This window comes from Falco cherrug, chromosome 6 (genome assembly GCF_023634085.1).
Source record: "Falco cherrug isolate bFalChe1 chromosome 6, bFalChe1.pri, whole genome shotgun sequence".
Classification (NCBI taxonomy): domain Eukaryota; kingdom Metazoa; phylum Chordata; class Aves; order Falconiformes; family Falconidae; genus Falco; species Falco cherrug.
Window position 1 is genome coordinate 57,044,767 of NC_073702.1, and position 23,365 is coordinate 57,068,131.

At 39.8% G+C, this 23,365-nt stretch overlaps 1 protein-coding gene across 6 annotated transcripts in view; it reads left to right on the plus strand.

The window, feature by feature from the left end:
• The window catches only part of PTPRK (protein tyrosine phosphatase receptor type K), a 412,555-nt gene extending 397,112 nt beyond the window's left edge, over positions 1-15,443 (plus strand). For all 6 annotated transcript variants that reach the window (XM_055713989.1, XM_055713991.1, XM_055713990.1 and 3 more), the window contains 9 exons: positions 471-625; positions 1,715-1,850; positions 3,775-3,924; positions 4,476-4,649; positions 7,698-7,829; positions 8,061-8,186; positions 10,138-10,301; positions 11,593-11,728; positions 14,170-15,443. In XM_055713989.1, the coding sequence (XP_055569964.1) occupies positions 471-625; positions 1,715-1,850; positions 3,775-3,924; positions 4,476-4,649; positions 7,698-7,829; positions 8,061-8,186; positions 10,138-10,301; positions 11,593-11,728; positions 14,170-14,223 (1,227 nt within the window). In that variant the 3' untranslated portion in view covers positions 14,224-15,443. The remainder of the gene's footprint in view (positions 1-470; positions 626-1,714; positions 1,851-3,774; positions 3,925-4,475; positions 4,650-7,697; positions 7,830-8,060; positions 8,187-10,137; positions 10,302-11,592; positions 11,729-14,169) is intronic.
• The last annotated feature ends 7,922 nt before the right edge of the window (positions 15,444-23,365 follow it).

Consider the following 23,365-nt stretch of genomic DNA (forward strand, 5'->3'; position numbering starts at 1 on the left):
CTGAGCTGACTCAAACACTGGATTATGAATCATGGCTGGCATTCATCTCTGTTCACTCCGTCCTGAATGCCGCTAAGTCAATCTCACTTAAAGAATAAAGTCTGTGAATGCAATATATGCGATACAGTTGTGGTCTTCTGGTAAATCATTATACTTGCCTGTAAATGTAGCAGGCCATTGCCTTAATTAGCAAAACTTCTGAAAGTTGATGCAAATTGCATCTAAGACTATGAAAAAAAATTAGAGGCAAAACTAGCATACTTAATGATAAAAGTAAAACTTACAAAATTCAAAAGGGAAAAAAACCCAGAATGACATCTTTAAGCTTCGTACATTCATTGCTTTAAATAATTGGTGAAATGATGAAACCAGCATGTAGATCCTATCAGTGTGATAATGATTTGACTCAGAGAATATCTAGTCTATGAAATATTTGAATTTCATAAGTTATTTATTTTTTCCTTTTACAGAGGGGCTACAACGAAATCCGTGAAGTTAAACAGTTTCATTTTACTGGCTGGCCAGATCATGGAGTTCCTTACAATGCCACAGGCCTGCTTTCCTTTATACGGAGAGTCAAATTATCCAACCCTCCTAGTGCAGGGCCTATTGTTGTCCATTGCAGGTGTGTACAAAAGAGGTAGATTGTTTTTTTCCACAACTATGTAGGTGATTATTTACAGTAGTCTCTTGTGAAACATCCATCACTTTGAAGTGTTTTGGTTTTGTTGTTCCCTTTTTGAATTGCCTAATTCACACTGCGGTAGAATTTGCCTGTCTACAGCAGTGTTTGGAAATAACCAGATTCTAGTGCACTTTTCCTAAATAGAATAGGCAGAGATTTTCTTTTTCCTGCAAGAGCAGCACCAGCTAAATCATATGATACTTCAAGTTATCATTTTAGGTAGCCTACAACATTTTGTGACAGCATTCGAGAATAAGTGTAGTTACAGCTGCTTTGACAGCTTGGTGTTGCATATAATGTCTGTTCAGATTATTAATTATGAAAATCTGTTCAGATTATTAATTTAAATCAAAGTAAGCAAGTAAATACAGAATGTTGGTTTTCCTCTGCAAGTTTTGCAAGGTTTGCGTTGTTGGGACACAGTCCCTTAAAAAATAAAATTTTCTTTCAGCATCATCAGATGTTTAATTGTATTCTGTAGATATTCGGCCTTTACAGATTTTAAGAATTCACTGTGCAAAACCTGTCCGTGGCTTTATTTAAAAATGAAATAAATCAAGAAAGATTCTTCTGGATACTGTTGAATGTGCTGCCTGAACCAGCTTAAAGCTTGGCTGGTAACACACGCTTCAGTTTCTTACTGTAATATATCACTTAAAAAACATCTTTAATCTTATTAAAAAAAAAAAAAAAAAAACAAGATCTGTCTTTATTTTGAAGTGCGTAAGCTTAATCTTCCTCCAGATTTCAGTTTAACTTTTCTGTTTTACTTGAAGTATTGATCACATGAAGGGTGATAAAAGGAGAAAAGAAATTTATTGGGGTTTTTTGCTGTTAGTAGGTCAGATCTGATGGGAAAAAGTTGTTTGGGGCACATTGAAAGGTTTAAAGGACATTACGAAGAGGAAAGAAGATAAAAATTAGATGATGGTTGTGATGAAAGAACTTAGTGACTTTATAAAAATGCTGTCAGTAATGAGTTTTGAAAGTTTGAGTCTATTCCTAACAGTATTCACTAATTTTTTGTAGTGCTGGTGCTGGACGGACAGGTTGTTATATTGTGATTGATATCATGTTAGATATGGCAGAAAGAGAAGGTGTTGTGGATATCTACAACTGTGTCAAAGCCTTACGGTCCCGTCGCATCAACATGGTACAGACAGAGGTATGGAAGTTTACCTTCAAAGCGCCTGATGCTTTCTGAAACGTGCGAGGTCAGAATTTCACTGTTACTCCGAAAAGCCCTGTTGAGGGGTTATGTCCACTGGGGAGCATAGCTCAATGCAGACAGTGCCCAGGACCAGGATGGTGCAACAAACCTGCCAGCTCTTTCATTCTTCACACAAACAAGTGCTCACCTAATTTTGTACCAAAAGGAAAGCAAAGGTGATTTTTTAGGGAGCACCTAAAAAGTGCTCCTTTTTAGGTAGGAGCAAAAAAAATACTTTTACAGTAGGCCTGTCTGGCATGTCTCTCTCCAGCTCTGGTATCAGCAATTCCAAGGACCCAAAGTTGGAATTTCAACAAGTTGCCACTGGTTTTAGATTGTCTCAAATCACTTTGTCCATAATTTGACTTACCTGTGGAACTTTATGTCCATTTCACTCTCCCTTTTCAACTCTGCTTTTATTTGCTTTATTAACCTCATCACCAAGCCTTTTCCTTTTTCTATCCTTTTTGTCTTTTGTCATGCCTTCAGCAACTCCACAGTAAAACTATTGTCTTAGTGATGAAGCTAGAACAGCTCCCATTCTGCCACCTGAGAGTCATTGAGCTTCCACAGAAACATAGTTTATTGATACATATTAAGACAGGTTACCTGAAGTGGTTTGCCAGACCTCTCTCCTGTCCTCCATGTGGACATCTGCCTGAGAAGTTATTTCACCTGTGACCATGTGGAAATCTCTGCAGCTGGCAGCCAGGCATATCAATGCAATTTGGTGCAGGTTTTATTCCATGCTGCAGCCTGTGGCCGTTGAACAAATCAATGTTCCTGATCAACTACGGGGCCTTTGGGAAGTGCCTGTGGTGGAGCGTTTCAGTGCGACTGCTTCAACCATCCCAGTTTAATTTGCTCTTGCATGTGAATTAACACCCCTGCTGCAGTTCCTTTCTCTTTGTCGCACTTTTGCCTCTTACCTCTCATCATCTCTCAGGAGTTCATACTCACGCAGCTAAATAAAGCTGTAATTGCAGCAAATTCTTGTGATGCTCATCTAGACAACAGTGATGGCGATAGCTCCATAGCTGTGGCAATAGCTCCATAGCTATGAGGGTAAGGCGGCACAGGCTGTAAAGCCAGAATATGACCATGGTCCCTGGGCATGTGCTGTTGTTACAGGCACATGTTAAATTTTGTGCTGTTAATAACCTCATTGGTATCCACAATAGCTAGGTGAGGCTGGCACAGTTCTCGCAAGTTGCTGTGTAGACACAATTTACATCTATTACTCTTGGGGTAAATATAATAGGTGTTGTGTAAAAATTGACAGGAGGCCTGACTGAAATAGTAATGCAATTGTCTAGGGCTCAGGATATCTCAAGGCAAGTCAAAGGAAAAAAAAAAAATAGGAAAAAATGTTGTTCCTGTTGGGACGCACTTGAATTTATTACTGGCCTGGAGCCCGCTATCAGACAATTGGTGTACTAGCTTGCACACGCATAAGGAAAACGCAGTGTGCCAAATAATTGCTAATCACACTAATAGTGCTTGAAGCAATTTACACTTTCTGCTAGTATTGTAAGACTGAAAGCTATTTTTAAAAGAACAAAATGAGTAAAGCCAACAAGTCACTGGCATACACACAGAAACCTTCGAGCACCACAACTGAAAACCTCCCATTAAATAAATTGCTATGCCTGTTCTGTTAAGTTTTACTGAATTTAAATTAGTTCTGAACTAAACATCCTTGTTAACTGCATACCAATTAGGACAAGATTGTGTTTGTACTAAAGTGTTACTTAATGGGTTGATGGACACTACCTTGAATGACTCTTACAGTGTGCAGGAGATCTGTTTATCCTAAAAGAAGGAAAAATCAGTTGGTTTTAAATGGCTATAATTTCTGTTTCTTTGCCTAATTTGGTAGGAGCAGTACATCTTTATTCATGATGCCATTCTAGAAGCTTGCCTGTGTGGAGAAACTGCCATTCCTGTCTGCGAATTCAAAGCTGCTTATTTTGATATGATTAGAATAGACTCTCAGACAAACTCTTCACATCTCAAAGATGAGTTTCAGGTATTCACAGTTCCTACTAACTCTTCATGTGACAACAGTGTTTTTGCCTCTAGATACATTTAATTTAATTGAAGGGAAAGGGTTTTCATATCATATTTATAACATTTGGTCCCTTTTAGTCCACAAAATAAAGCATCCATGTTTACATCCTTTGCAAAGTTGTTTTAAGTATGGAGTATCATCCTTTGAATAAAATAGCAGTAAATATTTGGAATAAAGAGCTCTAACTGGGAACCGCAGAGAGTATTGTTTTCATTTGCACAGCTCTTTAGAGGTCCAAAGTATCCTCTTTGTTTTATTCCTTTTGGAGAGGATAGTGTCATGTGGAATCTGTTCAGTGGTACATGGAGCTCCTTTTACACCTGCAGCTTAACCCGCCTTGAAAAGACTCAGCACATCCATCAGATAGATAGGAGCTCTTATTTGCTAATGTCTTCTTGCTAATGTCTCATGTTTTTCCATATTGCAATATTTTAAATGAAAACGTGGGGAATCTAGAGTCCATTGTTTGTTAGTTCAGTGTGCTAAAGCAAGCATCCTCTCTCCCTTAGACCCTGAATTCTGTGACCCCTCGCCTGCAAGCAGAGGACTGCAGCATAGCCTGCTTGCCAAGGAACCATGACAAGAACCGCTTCATGGATATGCTGCCACCTGACAGATGTCTGCCTTTCCTAATTACTATTGATGGGGAGAGCAGCAACTACATCAATGCTGCTCTTATGGACGTAAGAGACTATCTTCTTTGTCTGCATAGTGTGCTATGAAAAACTGTGTAACATGAGAGAGAGCACTTGCTGATTTAGGAAAGGGTAATTCTTTCTTAGTGTAGTGCCCAGTAAAACTGTCCTAACAAGGAAGGGTGGAGCGAATGGGTAAGAAACCCCACCAGCTTGTGTTGCTTGTTCAGAAGGTTTGTTATCTTTAGTCTTCTGCATCCTTGTGGGACCCACTGGAAATCTCCCCTTTTCAACAGCATTATGTAAAGCTCTAGTCTCCAGTCCTCCAAATCTCAGCAGAATCTCAAAAGTCTGCTCGTTGTTGAGAAGTGAATGTTACATACTTGAGCATGAGGTTACTATTGCTATTTTAGGAAAAAGCCTACATATATCAAAGCAGGAGAGACAGGGGAAGAATGAAGCAAAAAAATGTTTCTTTGGCATATTTGGGGGTAGAGTTGGGGGTTTTTTTGTTCATATTTTGAGTTGCAGCTCTTTAAAGTTGAAGTTTGAGCGACAGATATACTGTCAGGGGAAAAGGTGAATTAATGGGAAAAATACAGGTGAACCTGCTTATAGGTGTCTGATTGATAAAGCAGTTAATCATATGTGCTGTCATATACCTGCCTGTGCCTGCCATTAGCATTTCCAAAGTTAGGCCCCTAAAGCCACCTTTACAGTAAATATTTAAATTAAATTAAAAAAATAGCCTGATTTTCAGGACCATCTCCTTTCCTCAAAAATGAAGCACTGTCAGAAACTGCAGTGTCAAGAAGAGATGCTGGAATAAAATGGCAAATAGCAGCACAAATCATCAGGACTGAATGATGTATTCATCCCAGAGCTCTGCCTGAGCTAGTGCAGGAAACATTTGAACTGCTAGCAAAATGCAGTCCCTAATCTCACAATTAGCTATTGTGCCAGAAAAATAGAGGACTAGCATTGTGTGAGACTAATCTATTATGGAGTCACTGGGGCTGAATGGATAAATTAGAGCAGTGAGCAGAATTTTGGTAGCAACTAAAATTGTTTAGAATTGCAGTTAAAATCACATTAAGCACCTGGATAAATTTGATGTGCTGTGGACCAACCAACACAGCTGCATAGAGGAGTGTGGTTTGGGGAGGAAGGAAGACGATGCAGGCTGAACGGCTGGGTGGCAGGAGGGCTCTGAGTGCGTAGCAGCGTGTGGCAGGCAGCGACAGGAACCAAGCAATGTATTAATGGATGAGCAGTCAGAGGCAAGTAAGGAAAGGCAGAAATGGTAGTAATAAAAGGAAAAAAGCAGCAGAAAAAAAGTAATATACTACAATGAAGTCATGTACCAAGGCTGATAGTACAGCGTTAAAACTGGAGGATAAAAGCTTTTTCTTGTCCTTTCTCTTCTGGGTTTTTTTTGGTTTTATTTTTAAGACCGATTTATTCAGAGAGGGGGACCCCACTGCTGGGCAAGGAAAGGGACTTTCAATAACAAAACAGAAATGGAAACTTTCCCCTTTCCACAATGTACTTGTCCCTGTGTTCCCACAAGGTGTCTGCTTCCCAGTGTGACAGTGGGTCTCCTGCCTCTTCTTTTTGAAAACCTCATCATCTCAGAACTCAGTACATTCTCTCATCTCAGAAAAGACCAGAAATCATGGGGAAGAGGGTCAGGAAACATGTACAAAACTAGTACAAAACTAGTACATAATTTATTTCTTAAAAATACAAGGGAAGAACCGATATTGGTTGTTACTCTTCGCTTCCTGGGCAGATCTAGGAAGTAGGACACAAGCCACTACTACCCCAATATGCTGCTTCCCACATTAAAAAAGCATAGCAAACATAGATTAAAAATTTGTCAGCCACCTTTTTCTGTTGTCAAACAAGTACTGATGCTCAAGACATTCATTTTTTTTATCTTCACAATTTACAGCAAGTAGAAGGGTGAAAAGAATTGTATTTTTTCCTTCTGGGCCTCGCACTATGCTCTTCAAGGGTATGTCAATATATCGCACATGAAGATCCCTCATATCAATCTTCAAACAAGCAAGTTTCCATACCAAAAGTGGTTTAGCTGTGCTACCAGGTCTTTCTCCTAGGATAATTTACTTAATTCAATAAAAAACAGCCAAAGTGCTTTTGGTACCAGCATGGGTGCTAAACACAGGGATCTTTGCATTGCATACAGCAGTCCTAGCACTTCATCTTCAAACTGGTGACTTACAATCCCATCCACCTACAGGGATATTCACCATCTTACTATGTTTCTCAGATGAACCTGTTGGTGCTTCCTTGCCTGTTCATACCTGTATTCCTTCACCGCAGAACTCTTCGGTGCATAGTTGCAAACTGGCTGAAAACAACCTTCTGATATCTTCTTTTCTGCTTGGTGCTCATAACATATGTGCTGCAGGGAATTAGCCCCGCTGCTATTAGTTGCATCTCAGCTAACCTAAAGGCTGGAAGTCCCTATGTGCAGTTGTGTCTAACACAGCACACAGAAAATGGAATCTCCTGCCATGACAGGAAATACTATTTTCCTGTTTAACTTCTCCTTTCAGCTAGAAATGGGCCCCAGTAATCCTGAAGGTCAGTTCCATGGGTGACCTTGTGGCCGTGGCACTGAAAAAGAATTTGGGATTGAACATAGTCCCAGCTTCAGTTACAGAGCTCACGTGTAACCTGCTGTGGATGGGGTGACCTGAGACCTCTGCTCCCCTCTCTGCAACATAGGGAGAAGGCTTCCTGCTCGGTCTCTGGGACATTGTGCCTGGAGCGGAGTTGCTTGAGCCTCAGGTCAATGGAGTCCTGAAGAGCATCTTCAGTGCCCCGTGCATGTCTGAACTGAAACAGGGCTTGGCCTGTGACAAAGCAGAAGGTAGATGTGAGCAGAGTAACCTCTTTGTTCTTACCGGAGATGATAATGTATTTTTAACTTCAACAGCTTTGGTGAAATCTTGTGCAATTGATGTCACAGCTTTGTTTTATTTTTAAGTTTTTTTCTGTTGCAGTGTTTGAGTGGAAGTTATTAAGTACTTCCTCTACCAGTGCTAATAAAATCGTTTGTGTTTACAGAGCTACAGGCAGCCAGCAGCTTTTATTGTCACACAACATCCTTTACCAAACACTGTGAAAGATTTCTGGAGATTAGTATACGACTACGGCTGTACTTCTCTTGTGATGTTAAATGAAGTCGACTTAGCACAGGTTAGTTTGGGGCTGGAGTTTTCCACATACCGTCGCATGCTTTAATCACTCTGGATCCACTACATGATCAAAATGTAGAGCAGTGCCATGACTTTACAGTTATTCTCTGCTTTACAGCAACTAATTAACACTAGTTGCTCAGTAAAGTTTAGGTGAGAGATCTGCAGTGGAATAAGGCAGCGCTCCAGTTGTAACATACCATTTAATTATGCCTGTTTTGCTTTGGTGCAGGGCTGCCCGCAATACTGGCCTGAGGAAGGGATACTGCGGTACGGTCCCATCCAAGTGGAATGCATGTCGTGTTCAATGGACTGCGATGTCATAAACCGAATTTTCAGGATATGCAATCTAACAAGAGTGAGCATTTTCATAACAATATATAATGGAAGAATATGTCATTTCTAATGCTCTCTAGGCTCTTGTGGGTTTTAATTTGGAATAATGGTAAAATAACTAATGTTCTTAAGATATTACCCAGAAAAGAAGCAGTCGGGCATCAATATCTAATACTAATTTCTAGTACTTTTCTATAGCTACACACTAAGCAGAGAGCAGTAAGGTGAATGGCTGTTGTTCTGTGGTGTTCTCCCGGATGAGTAGAAAATGTATGACAAGTACACTGTTTGCTCTGTGTGCAGGGAAAGAAATATCCTTGTAAGGAACATATAGTGACAGGTATTTAATTCATAGCTTCTGTAAGACATTTTCTGTGGTGAATCAGAAACAGGAGCACTGGGGCTGGTTATGCAGCCAGCACCTTCTCAGCTTAAGGTGCAAGAACCGCAACATAAAAGGAGGATTATGGCACCCTGCAAAGCGGGGTATGAAAAAAAACTCCAAAAGCTCCTCTGCCTCTGAAGGGCTCTGCACCACTGTGCCTCGACCTACATTTCTCATCTTTTTCTCAACTTCAGTAGCAGTGGCGGTCTTGAGCTCTTGTCTGCTCTTTCACACTTTACACCATCTTGTCATTTTGCTGTTCTGTAGCGTCTTACACGGTCACAGCATCTTCTCAAACCCTGTTTGCCATGCAGTGTTTCCTCCTTTAGCTCACCCCTATAAATCATTTATGTTGCCTGCGTGTAAAGAGTTACAGATGTTTGTGCCACCATTGTATGTACAGTTAAGCAGCAGCCCCTGTTTTACTTACAACTTTGTATCTTTCATGCAATACTGTACTTCCACGCCACCAAGTACTACTTGGAGTGTCCGTTTAACTTTCATTAATGCTGAAGAACAGTTGTGGGGAAAATGGATTACAGAGCATACGAAGATTTATTTATTTTTTCTTTTCCTTTGGTCACATTTTCATTTTTCAAAGGGGAAAGATCAGTTTGCATACGACGAATATTTTATCCAAACTTATTTTGCTTATATTCAGAGATAAGAAAAACATTTTCAACTCTCCATACCTTGTTTGGTAACTACAGGAAGCTAAGATGTAGGCACACTGAACCATAGTGTGCTTTTTTTGTTGTATTTTGAGACTTCCTCTCTTTTTTTGGGGGGGTTGTGTGGGGAGTGTTGTGTCTAATGTCTTATTTTCACTTTTTCCATTTCTCCTTTCTTACAATGTTTTGGTTTTCTACTTCTCTACTTCTCTTTGCCTCCCATGCCTTTTCACCTTTATGTCTTGCTTCTGAATATCTCTCTGCTCTGTTCTTCCTTTTCTAAAATCCACATTCCTACTCCTTTTTGAATACTTCAGTTCCAAGAAACTGAAACATTCTTCCAAATATTGAGGCCTTTCTTGTGACAGTCTAATTCTATTCAAAGCTCTCCCTGTGTAGCATCTAGCACATGGAAGACTCAGAGACTGGCAGCAAGGCTCTCATTATCAGTCTGGCAAAAAAGGAAGACTTCAAGGAAAATAGTCATATTTGTCCACCAATATTACTTGTTTATTTATAATGGGGTCAGTTTATGCATGGGAGCCAAAGCTATGTCTCTTCCATTCTGTAGGTCTAAGAATTTAACAGTGATATTTTTAATTGACGGTTGATGTTAAGAATAAAAACCCTTGACACGTAGAATCTGGGGGATTTGTCCATTTAGAAGTCAGGATAGGTTACCTTAGTGATTGATAAACTGATGTTGTCTTCAATGTAGCTCCCTTTTTTTCCTTTTTTGACACCTTCCTTGAGCTCAAGTGATACAAATTAATGGTGACCCTACGGTGGAATGTATATACATGTTGGAATCTGTCCATAACATAAACACTTAGGGTTTGTGTCAGTTTTATATTTTGGTTTTCTAAACCAAGATGTAAAGGTGCCATATTTACCTAAAGCTCTTTGGTTTCCCTCAGCCACAAGAGGGCTATCTGATGGTGCAGCAGTTCCAGTATTTGGGTTGGGCTTCTCACAGAGATGTGCCAGCTTCCAAGAGATCATTTTTGAAGTTGATTCTCCAAGTTGAAAAATGGCAAGAGGAATGTGAAGAGGGGGAGGGCCGGACCATCATCCATTGCCTGTGAGTAACTGGGAGAAAGTCAAATTGTTGTTATTTCAAATAAATGCTTATAAACTCTTGTTCTAAGTTGAAGCAGCATTCTTACAGCTACATTCTTTTGCACATGTCCTTGTTTCTTTTATAAAAACCAAACAAACAAAATGTACCACTTCTACTGTGGGTTGGCTTTTGGTCAACTTTCTGATTTGTCTCTGTTGGGTCAAGGTACCATGGGAACGAGCATTTTGGGCATGATACTACAGTGATACAGCGTATTGTCTCCCTCTGTACATAATAGCATGTTTTCCAGGTAGAAAATATGTACAGATCAATTTCTTCTGTATGGTTTCAGTAAGGAAGTCTTTTATGCTGGCTGCCAAATAATTATTTCCTATGTATCTCTTGCATGTCGTGTGTTGCATTTTTTTCCAGAAGGTCTACTATATTTTGAATGTTTTAGATTGAAAACTATGGATATAGGAAATCAGATAAAAGTTCTGTGATACAGTACATGATCCTAAAACTTGTTGATAAATGACCGCTGGCTGCTTATCTGAGCCTGATATTTAAATTGGAGCTGGTTTGTGAGTTTTGCAAAGGCAGCATCTTTGTCTCCGTAAGCAGAGAATGACCAACCTCTATCCTACCTTATTTAAATATAAAATTTAAAACTTAGAAATTTAATTATCATTTCTCCTTACTTTTTAAAAAAGCTTCTGTTTAAATGTTCAGGATTAACTTTTGGCCCCTTTCTGCCCACCCCTCCTCATTATCCATGGAACCTTCTGCCTAATTTACACTTAATAAGAAGAAATGCCTGCCTTAATTTCTTTGAAATGAAGATTAAAATACTTCAGAAGTGTCCCCAGAGGTCAACAAGATATCAAATCAGTGATGCCTTGGCATTACTCTGGCTTAGATAATACTCATACTGTAGGATAACTCGAGTCTCTTTCCAGAACTAAGTGGAAATTATTTTACTTGCATTTCAACTTATTTTTTTATTTCTAATGTTGTAATTGCCATTGAACTTAGGGTTTTATTTCTAATGCCTATGTAAATTAAGCTATAGCATAGCTGGGTGGCGTGGTGGGCTGTAAGGGCAGAATTCAAAAGAAGTAATTGAGAGGAAGGTCAGGAACAGCAAACATCTCAGACCAAACCCACTGGAGCTGCAAGGAGATTGCTAAAGCCTGGTCTCCCCGTGGGACTCGGGAATCAGTCGTGCTCACAGAGTGAAAGAACAGAAACACATTTTGGATGCTCTCATACACCATAGTGACATTTAACCAGCTCTTTTTCTTGCACACAGAAATGGCGGTGGCCGTAGCGGGATGTTCTGTGCCATCGGCATTGTGGTTGAGATGGTGAAAAGGCAGAACGTGGTGGATGTTTTCCACGCCGTCAAGACTTTGCGGAACAGTAAGCCCAACATGGTAGAAACTCCGGTAAGCATGAGCCCTTTGGGGCTACTGCAAACAACCAGGGAGCCAGAGGCTCTCTTGTGTGAGTTGCATTCTCAGTCCTGAGCCCACAAAACAGAGCAAACTGATGTTGTGCCACAAGAGGAAAGGGACACTTTTGAGTCACACACATCAGCATTGTGAGAGGCCAGGCTAAGCATTTTATGCTACTTTTCTTGTAGAAGTACTGTGGCTTTTCACAGAAAACGTTCTGAGTGAACAGAATGCACTTTAAACTCCAAAAATAACCTATCTATTTGAAGAGAAGTTGCAGCAGGTTGTGTTCACACAAACCATCCTGAAATTTTACAGAGCAAGGCAGATCTTGGTAGGAATAAGCTATGAAGTCCAGATTAGTAGCTGGAGATGTGAACATTTTGCTTCTTAATAACAACTGCTGCTTTGGAAGCTGTATTGAATAATGATAATGTTTGTTATTCAGACTTGTAGTAATCAAAATGATACCTCAGAACTTTAAAAATCAAAGACTTGGATCTAGTATGTTGCATATTAACACATAGTATCATAGAACCATTTGGGTTGGAAAAAAACATTAAGATCATTGAGTCCAACAGTTAACCTAAATAATAAAGCAATATAAAAAATAAACTAATATAAACTATATGAGCCTGAGTTAGCAAAACTACAAGACCAAATATTTGCACGTACATTGCCAGAACTTAAAATAACCTTCACTCTTCTGGTCAGTCTTTATGTGTACAGTATGAGCGCATATCCATTTGAGTGATCTGTCATGAAAGCTGAATATTGTGGGAAGTCCTTAAAAAAATTCTCCCAAGTGGATTTTTTTTTTCCTTTCTGTAGGTGAATGTGAAAGCAGGTTAGACACTGTTAGGGAGTTTCTGCCACTTGACTCTCACACTGCCAGCAGCCAGTGTCACTTTTCAGCCAGATGGCTGCCTACAGCATAAAAATCAGGGATGCCAATTGAAATTAAAAATGTTTTGCAGTGTATGCACAGTGAAAATTGCTTCCGACCTTGTGAACTTGCGTATTGAGCAAAATGGCTGTAGCTGCCTCTTCCCATATTGCCCTTTTTTCCAGGTGTCAGTGTTTGCTTAGGATCAAGGAGCTTCTGTGGCATGATTTGCCTAATTATTGTGCCTCGCTTCCATCCCTTGCGACCACATAAATTAGGAAGATGGTTAAAATATTAATAGATAGAGCATCCTGTAGCAGCAGTGACATGGGGCTATGTATTGCTGGTTTTGCCGCAAGTACTTTGCAGTCTGCTGTGCCATAGATGTCTGAGACACAACATATTGAATTGCTGCCTGGATTTCAGTTCACTGCTGTGAAGAAAACAGGTCAGATCACATGGAAAATTACTTGTGTCACTGTAAAGGGAGGCCAAGGTAGATTGTGTGTGTTTCTGATAAATGGGCTGTAAACTTACATTTCATTTCAAAATGCCCCTGAATTCCATTGTAGCTTTAATCTGCAATTACTGAATTTCCATAGTTCTGTGTTTCTGTTGTGTGGGTTTTTATTCAGAACTCTTGAACAGCAGCAGCTGTTGAGTCGTTAGTTAGAGCACAAACCAGGAAAACCAATATATAACACTGTCATGTGCCCTACATTCAGCAACATGATCAGATAACAAAAATGAGCAGCGCAATAAAGCCTTTAAGATATCCCCACCACTTCCTGCTAATGGATCACGCTGGCTTCCTTTGCGAACAAAAATAAATCACAAAAGCAAATTTGTTTTGTTAGGTTACAAGGACAATAGAGATCGAATTAGTTTTGTTGTTTCCTCTTCTTGCCCTCTCCTCCTTCCTCCTCCTTCTCCCCCAGTATCAGCTCTGAACAGCAGCCTTGTTACGGAGAAATACTAACCACGATGGAGTTTGAGCTTTAACGTCTCTTTTAAATGTGCATCTGATCTCTTGGACATTGCATCGACATGACTGTACAAATGGGCTGTGAGCCCAGAGCAGCTTTGTGTCACAGCTCAGTATTCCTGAGGCATTCACTGGCTGTCCGAGCAGCAGGCGCGAGTTAACTGCTCAGTATCAGCTAACTTAAATATAAATGTTATATCAGAGTCAAGGTGCTTTCACTGCAAGAATGCTCTGACTGACAGAACTTTTCATGTTTGATAAACCAGTTTGTTCAGAAGCTGAAAAAATCAGAGAATCAAATCATTGCATTTCATGGTCAGAGTTTTTTTCCAGTTCATTGGTTAGGATGAGATTTTAAATCAGAGCTGGTAATATATTTTACTTGTGTAGTAGGAAAAAAAAAAAAAACAAACAGAAACAAAACCCAAAGCATGTCAGGCTTGAGGTTAAAATTGCGTAGTAGTTAGCAACTACTATTCTTGTTTGTAGATATTGCTGCTAAGACTTTAGAATCGTAGTTTAACTTCTCTTCCTGTCCCCAACCCCCTTTTGCCTTTACAGGAGCAATATCGCTTCTGCTATGATGTTGCACTGGAGTACCTGGAATCCTCTTAGTCGGAATGGATGTGACAAAGTTCACCAAATACATGAATCTCAATAAGCTGTTTTGACAACAGTTCTTGATCCTGTGAAGAAAGATTTTAGGGGAAAAGGGGGGTGGGAGGGATTTTAAATTTTAAATGCAAAGTATTTTTCTTATGAAGTTGTGTATCTTAATAAAATAACTCAATCTGTTTCTATGCTTGTATACAGTATCAACATTTAGTGCCACAGAAATACTATTTAATGAAAACCAGAGTCAGAAGAGATTTGCGCAAATTAGGACTTTTCAGTGTTTGTATATGCAGCCGTCTCTCAATTACAGTAAAGCGACCATCTGTTGCATGTATCAATATTTCCTATATGGTATTAATTTTTCTTTTTTTTTTCTTTTGATACATTGTTGAAGTACAATAACAGTGCAAATTGATAGTAAGGTTCATTCTTTATACGTTTCAAGTGTTGCATATATATACTATATATAGTAAAACAAACTGGCTTATTTTGTTTTAATGTGCAATGATGGCTGGATCACATAAAGGTCTTTATAAAGAAACTTAAACATAAGCCAAAGACTCAAGTGTAAATATGTCTATATGGAGAAAGCACATGTATTTATTGTTTACTTGCATTCCTTTTTTGATGGCTGAAAAAAGAAGAATCATTTTTCTTGAAGAAAGCTTTTTTTGCTGAAATCAAGTGTAAACAATTTTTGTAGTTTATTTTTTGTATGTTTTAGTGTAAGTAGAAGACATACTTTTTATGCATAGACCAAGAAACATTGGTATAGTGGTTTTGTTGTGTACATGCTTGTGATTCAAATCCATGTAAACAACTCAGTTATAGAAGGTCTTTAACTACAAGACCAAAATCAAAACATTTTCCTGAAAATGTATAGTTTTTCACAGTTGCATTAGTTATGTACTGATCAAAAAAATATGTAAGGAAGGGCACACATCAGAATGGCCTTGCCTATGACTTGCACAATATTGGAAGAAATTCTTAAGCACCATTAAAAAGGTAAAGGAACCAATTGTTTTCAAAAATATTGAAGCACAGGTCAACAGGAGAACTGTAAGACATATAGATGGCTCTGCGTATGCCCTTCAGGGTAAAAAAGTATTTGTTTAGCAAATTGTACAATTAAGCAATGTTTACTTTTATGTTTACGGACATGTAAGCTTTGCTTCCAAGAAAGCAAAATTTGAATAAACCAATGCCAGATTCTGACTATAGTTGTGGTCTACAAAATACTACTGTGCTTTCACTTAGCTTGTATCCATTTGTTCGGAAGGTTTCCTAGATTTTACCAGCTAAAATCATATTCTGGTCACTTGGTCTTTTTTAGAACTGACAGTAAAATGATAAGGTGCTTTTAAACATTCTGTAAAGTAAGAGTGAATTAAACTTTTATTTAAAGATTAATTTATATTATTTCCTATTTTGATACCCTCTCACTTACTGTCCTTGTTAGGGAGTCATTCTTGTCTGGAAGACTGATATATTTGGGTAAGGAAAATCTCAAAAGGATATTGTTTGTGAAGGTTCCATGTCATCTGCATGCTCTAGTTTCTTCCGTCAGACACATGGAATTACCCATCCATCACTATAAATGACAGAAACGTTTAAAGAAATTCTGCTTCTCAGACTTTTTTGAGTGCCTCCATCCATATTGCATAGCTCCACCTCTTCCAGATTTTAAAAAAGTGTTTTTCTTTTGTCACCCATTGTTAGTTTCTACCTATGAGCAGCAAGGTAAACAAATCAAGTTTAAAAATGTTCACTGGGTCTGGATTCTTAATACTCAAAATTGCTCTTTTTTCCTTTTGCCACGTTGGAAAAGGGATTGTAAGCTGCATGCAACAGCACTGCAACATTCCCAGATTTCTCTGTGAGGTCATGGCATTCAGCTACCTCTGGCGTGCATCATCTACAGCTCACTATCTGGTCACCATGTTTTATGGAAACAACACACCATCTCCACAGACTGATGCGTCCTGCCTGTTAGACCTGTGTCTGGGACGAAATGGATTGGACTCTGGAAGAGCCTTACTCTGTTGTCCATAAGGGGTGTTTGGAAGATTAGTCTAGAAATCTAGATACAATTTTTGACAGATGAGTAGCTCTTAGAGTTGTAGAATTTGAAAGCCACATTCCATTCTGACCAGAGTGATTTTAATGTGGGGTTTGTGGGGGCTTTTTCCTGATCAAAAATGTATCATTACCATTAGGCTGAATTAATAGTTATTTTCAGGGAGGGCTGCTGTGCTGGTGGCAGTGGGGTTCATCCCCATCAGTATTTCATAATCCTTGGTAAGATCTTTATGCCCTGTTTCCCCTATGCGGTAAGTATGACTGGTGCAAATGCCGGTATGAATCCTGGCATTGCAGCACACTGTGCCTGAGCATCCCCTGCAGCTAGAAGGTATTGTAGCTGCCGGTGGTTATTCTGCAAATGGGAACTACTCTGCCTGTTGTTCACGTAGCTGACTGTGCTGACCTAATGAGTTTTTGCAATAGCTCATGACTGAAAAAGCTTGTGGGAAGTTCTTGCAAGGCCAGGGAAAAGTATGCAGAGGGAATGTGATGTGTAAGAAGCAGATCAGAAATATCATTCTCCAGTAATGGTATACCTTGGGGATCTCTTAGGCAAAAGACAATAACAGAACCAGCTTTTTAGTATAAAGTCAGGAAGAGACAGTTGGCTTTCCTTGTGGCAGCTCTTTCCCCTCCCTTACCTCATCCCGTGGCAGCAAATGCCAGCTTTGTTTTCTGGGAGCACTAGCTCTGTTCCCCTTAATAGGTGCTGCCCTAGTGTCCTTTCCTTACACTTGTGCACAAAGAAAGAGAAGTGGAGGGACTATGAAAACCTGCCCCAGAGGTATTTCTCATAAAGAGAGTGTGCAGTGGAGGGAGAGAAGTATTCCCAACCTTGGGCACTCAAAGAGGGAAATATTTTACTCCCTGAGGAAGTGAAAAACCACCGGCACCAGTATTGCAATGTGTCAGCTCCAGCTCCGGCCCTGGAGCAGTCCATAGTTGTTTCCAGACTCCTCAAAATCTTTCTGCTGGCTACCACCCTTGCTGAAATATTAGCACAGACTCAGTCAAGTGGCTTCAGCCTGCAAGGTACACAGGTTCTGCCTTCCTCAGCAGCATAAACATAAACTGGACCAACAGAAGCAGTAAATACAGAGAGAGCAAATGGGCATCAAGTCAGAATACAAAGAAGTGTGAAAGAGTTCATCCACGGAGGAGTGTGAGATGATTCAAATTTGGAATGAATTAAGTTGAAACTGGTCTAATGTCACATAATGAAAGGAACTAAAGGAGTGTAAAAATTTCCAAAAGTTTTTTAGAGCTCTGTGCTCTAAAACTGAGAAGTGATGACTCATGTCCTAGTCTCCATAGCCACTAGTGGAAGGAGTTCCAAGTGTCGCTTTGATGGCTTTAGTTCATTTTCTATAGAACAGTAATCAAAGAGGTACCTTACAGATGTGTTCGAACTATCTAAATTTTCTCTAAATAAACAGAGCTTAGGATCCAACACTGAATGACTGTATCAGACCCTGATATCCTTGGAATCACCTTAAATCCTTGGAAGTGTCTAAAGCAATATCATGGAGACTGAAGTTTGCTAAAACAAGAGCTACTAAACCTCAGCACCCTGTATGGAGAGAGGTTGCATGCTCTTTTTTTTTTTTTTTTTTTTTTTTTTTTTTAGACCTGGAATCTGCCTTCCCTGTTCATAGTGATCCAGCTCCAGCAGATGGAGGTGTGAAGAGACCCAGTTTTTGAACTTTTATCTGGGTCCTGAGAGATCAGACCCTAGCTGGTCGATGAGATTCTAGAATTTATGTTTCCTGCTTCTTGGGCTAATTCTGCTGTCAGGAAACAACAGCTTTGAAAGAGGCTTTGCCTTCCTGGGTAAGTCACAGACATGAGTGAAGCTCGAAGCTTAGTATCCTCAGTATATGCAAGCAGTTACTGGTATTTATTTCACTCAAGAAGTTGCTCAGATAATAGAATTATGTAGTTTATGGTACATCCTAGCCTTGCACAATGTGCTACATTAAGAAACACAACATTCCTTAGAGGAACGTGAAAGCAAAAGCTACTGCAGGAGTGTGCTCTTGCAAAGGAGTTAACAATTTCCAAAATCAAAGGTCTGAAAAAGCAAAGTGGGGAAGCAATGGTAGGCAAGTGCTATGTGTTTGAGACTCCGATGCAAATTGAAATGTTAAAGGACAAGGAAGGAGCAGCCCGAGAAAAAATGTTGCAGAATCATTGCGTGGCCAGGCCACCTGGACTGACAAATGACTGCATAAAGGGCCTCTTTTAAGCTTCATTCTGCTGCTGTGTCAGATGAAACCCTGAGATCTTGAAATAAATGTAAAAGCTGCTTTTATAGTGCCCTGCTTCTGTACTGAAAAGAAAAGTAACTCATTTTCTGCTGCACTTTCCTGTGTCACCTAGAAGTCTGAATTGAGTTAAGTGATCCTAATCTCACAAAGGAACCTTTGTGGTGGTTTATTGCTAGTGCTCTTGCTTTGTTAAACAGTCAAAGGTCTTGTAACCTCTGCAGATCCAGGATAGTCAAGGATATCTGTGAATTTTCACTTATGTCTTTCCCTTCTGGGGTGAATAACCTGCTAGGAACAGATTGTGTATACTGAGGATGAGACTTTCAGAATATGCAGAGGTTTAGTCCCATAAATGTCCCCTCAACTTTAGGCAGCAAAACCTTGTCTTTGTTTATTTTTTAACTAGAGGCTGTGTTTGAGCAAAATTTGAGATGCTGATAATATAGAAGTGTTTCTAAATTATTTTAAGCTTGCTGGATGCTTTTTCTTTAAGACTGAGTAAAAGAATGCTGTGAGATGTGGTGGTGGTTGACAGGCATAAGCATTGTTTTGGCCCATACTTCTCAGAAATTAATGCTTTCCCTGCTGTTGGGTTTAGAGTCCTAATTTATGCAGAGATTGACATGTATGATGACAGGCACAATAGGATGCTTACCTAATAATAATGTTTATTAACTGTGCCTTGGCCAACAATGAACAGATGTTTTTGTGCCTTGTTGATATACAAAAGCTTGATTTCAACAGTCTTTTGTAACCCCATCTAGCTTCCATCTGGATCAGAAAATAGTCCTGACTTCACAAATTACATCAAGATAAATTTGAAATCCTCATATGCTCAGAGATTTTTCAATGTCCACTAAGCAAGCAGAAAAAAATTAAGTCTATGTTAAAAAAAAAGAAACAAACAAACAAAAAAAAAACCTCTTTCCTGGACATGGAACCAAAACATGATCTTTCTGCAAGCTTTGGAATACCCTGGAGCTTTTTGGTAATGAGCACAAAAATGGCATCTGGCAAAACACGATATCTCCAGATTGTGATACTATGTGATAATATTTTCCTGCCAGGTGCAAACCAGTGCGAGCTCTTTCCATTTCATGGTGGAAAACTTTTGTCTCTCTTTTGTGTATCTAATCTTTTGTAGACTGGTAACTGAAAGGGCACGGTATTTTTCCAAGTCCCAACATTTTGAAGAAAGTTGCTGTCTTTTTGCACTCCTATAGCAAACACGAAACCAAAGATTTTAGTGTCCATAGAGTTTCTCTCTCAAAGTAAACAGAGCGAGTTGTTTTCTGTAGTGGCCATAAAGCCAAACTGGTAAGTTTCAGAAAAGGCTTGAAAGATATTTCTTTTGCTGAAGTCCCAGCAGGTGAAATCCCAGTCCATTTGCAGCCAAGAACAATAAGTCTCGCTGCTCGTGTGTTGTTATTCTTTCTGATCCACTTGCTGTGTCCATGAGTGGGCACAAATAGCCCATTTGGACTCACAGTCCAAACTCCCTTCAGCACAGAACCTGCTGCTGTAGTCTTTTCCTCCAGCTTCAGGATGAAGTTATGAAACTTGCTGATGATACAGATTAGCAACACAAAATTGCCTCTATTTACTGAAAATGGTTGAAACCACCTGCTGAAGCAGTGTGTGCCTTCATTTTGTGTGAGGTAGAAATCATAGACTTAGGAAGCTGTGGCACTGCTGCAACCTTTTCTGTTGCACAAAATCGTATCATTGAAGCTTCAGTTGATGCAGTTTAACCTGTACAAATAGGTTGCTGCCTAGTTTCATCTTCTGAAACGATCAAGGTTTCCAGCTTACCTTGTATTAAGAAACACAACAGTGTTTGAGCAGTAGTTCTCACAGGTCAGACAGCTTCAGGGATGGGGATAAAAATGGAGCATAAAAGCACTAGGCACAGTATAGGTTTTTCTAATATTTCCTCTCCAGCATGACAAGCTGGTTCAGCTAGTGTGACAATGAGCTGTAATTACAGCTGTGAGAAAATAGCAGTGTGGTTCTGTCTGTGGCAAAGGCTTTTAAAAATGCCTTTTAAAAAAACTGGGAAGAAGTGCGGGCTTTGTTTCTGCTTCAGTGTGTCTTCCTTTCAGGCACTTGTTTACTTCAAATAATAGCCCTGCTTAACACAGACCCTTTCGAAGGTGATAGTCCTTCCAGCAGTCAGTCACAGCCTGCAGCACTCTCTGGCCTTAAATACAAGTAAACTGTTGGTATGTGGGTTAAAGGTAGCAGGTACAGGTACGATGGATGCTATAGTGCATTAAGGTAGGGGAACTGCAAAGGGCAGAGGCCTGAGGAATACGCCTCTTGCTTTTGCACAGGGGGATTTATAAACTTTGTGCAAGAGAAAGAGAATGAAACACTCAGTGAACTGACTGGGACCAGCATGAAGATAGGAATCTTGTTTGCTGGTTATTTGGGCAACAACATAGAAAGAACAGGCTTTGGATGTAAGAATAGGCAGGATGGACAGTACAAAAAATCTAGGCAAGATGGGAACTTCCCAAAAAAGCATGCAGTTATGAAATATATGGAAGGAAATAAAAATCCTAAAAGCCCCAGTCAGTGAAATAGTTTCAAATATTGAGTATATGTCGTGCCTGTGGTCAAGCAAGGTTGTTGAATAGATGGTTTAGGCCACTGAGGATGAAAGAAACTGAGCAAGGGCCAGTGTCAAAGAACTGGGCAGTTTATGTGAGCAGCTCCTTCAATAAAGGAGAGATATAACTATGAGTAGGTCTCATGAAAGATTTAAAAAATTATAATCCCTCAAAACCAGGCTTAGTACAGGCAAGAGACTTAGGATCAGCTCACTTACCTCATTTTATGACCTCTAAACTCCACTTGATTTTTGGACTCCAGCAGTTAGCTGCCTCAAAGCCCAAGAAGTGCAGCTTTGGTGGTACCATATTTATCATTGCTGATCAAGAAAATGAGAACAATACTGCTGCAGTGCTGAACATGATCATTCAGATAGTCCTTATCTTAGTTTTGAGGACAAGCAACAAATGAGAAGTAAAGTAAATGTGACAGTAAGTGACAGGTGTGATTTCACAGGCATCTCAGCCCCCACTCCACTGTTAATCGAGAGCCAAATGCTACTTTGCAGATTTCTTTCTGATGCTTGGTTTTTGAAATTATGGTTTGGTTTTGGTTTTCCTTTCTTAGAAGAAGAAAATTTATACTGAGAAAAGCAACGTTAGACATTGTGGGGGTGAAATGAGAAGCATTGTGGGACAGTGTGAGGGGCAGCTGCCTGGCTATGGCCAAGGGGAGCCACTGTAAAGGAAGATTTTGAAGACTGAAAAGAGTTCTGAGTGTCTTGAAAATGTAAGTCAACTTGACAAATGAAATAGCTTCAGAGTCCTACACCATTTAGTGTTTGGGGAAAACTGCAAAAAATGGGTGGGAGAAGAGCACATGCCCTGCAAGCTTTTATCTGTGTTTACAATCCAGCGTGGCAAAACAAAAATTGAATTAGCAGATGGGCTTGGGAAAATCAGAGAACAAAACATGACAATTACTTTGATAATACACACATTCAAGCATGCATTTTCCACATTCTTCACTTGTAAGGCTTTAAGTAACACACTTACTTGGTCATGAAAAGTCTCATCACGGTATCGTGATGTCCTGATCTTGCTCATTACTTAGAGTTTGCTGGTGAGGTGTCTATTCTGGACTTGGCACAGGCCACACAAACATTTAAGGAAGACAGATACTCATCTTTTTTCAGGACTGTGTTGTTCAGATTAGACGCTCTACTCTTACCTGATTATTTTTCTTCTTCTTCCAGTGGTCTTTCCCTTTCCAAAACACAGTACAGATTGTGCAGTTTTGTTGTTTTCATTGGGATTTTTTAATTCTTGTTTTCACCCACATTTTTTTCCTCTACTCTTTCATCTTCTACATCTTAGCACAGGCTGAAGCTAAGCAGGCAGGGATGGGATGTGGTATTATTTCCATAACACATTTCAACTTTTCAGCAGAACGGACCTCAAGGAGTAGTTTCAAATTCACACTAAATGGCTGGACCAGCACATCCCGCCCTCTGATCTCGCCTGAGCCAGGATCAGCTGGCATCTCTGAAAGCAAGCTTATTGCTGTTTGTCACTCAAAGTCTGCTGAGTGCGTTAAGCAGGATGACAGTGACTTAGTTACAAAGTGAAACAACTGCAACTGCTCTTTTGTTCCTTCCAGTGCTTCTCTGGGGTGGGGAGGAGGTGAAAAACCTGCTCCCTTCCAATTCTTTCAAGGTCTGTGGGCCTTAAAAGCAATGTGAAACAGCACAGGAAGAGATTTGGTTAGTGATGTGTTTAGGCGTGTTTGATTTGTGAAAGATTAACACAACAATGTATGGGAGGGGTTGGTTAACTTAGTAGAAGGTCCTAGGTGTTAAGGGAAGGGAAATAGGAATATCTGGGTGTATAGTATGTACACCCGTGTGTTTGGTGTAACTGACTTTCTGTCGTGGCAGGTCCTGAAATGTGCTACCATGATGTGAATTTGAAATGAGACTTAAACATGCACTAGTAAAGGAAGAATGGCAAAAATCAGTTTTCCCACACCCAACTTCCAATAACATTACCGTAGCTGATGTCCACATGGAAGTGGGGAGGCATGCTCTTGACTCTTTGGCATGAAGCTGGGTTAAAACACATGGCCTAGGGACAGTATTCAGAAATACAATGTTCTGAGAAGACCAGAACCGAGCAAATTGAGGTTAAGCACCCCAAGTTACAAGCATCTCTTGAGCCAGTTCTTATTTTTGCAAGCAAGAA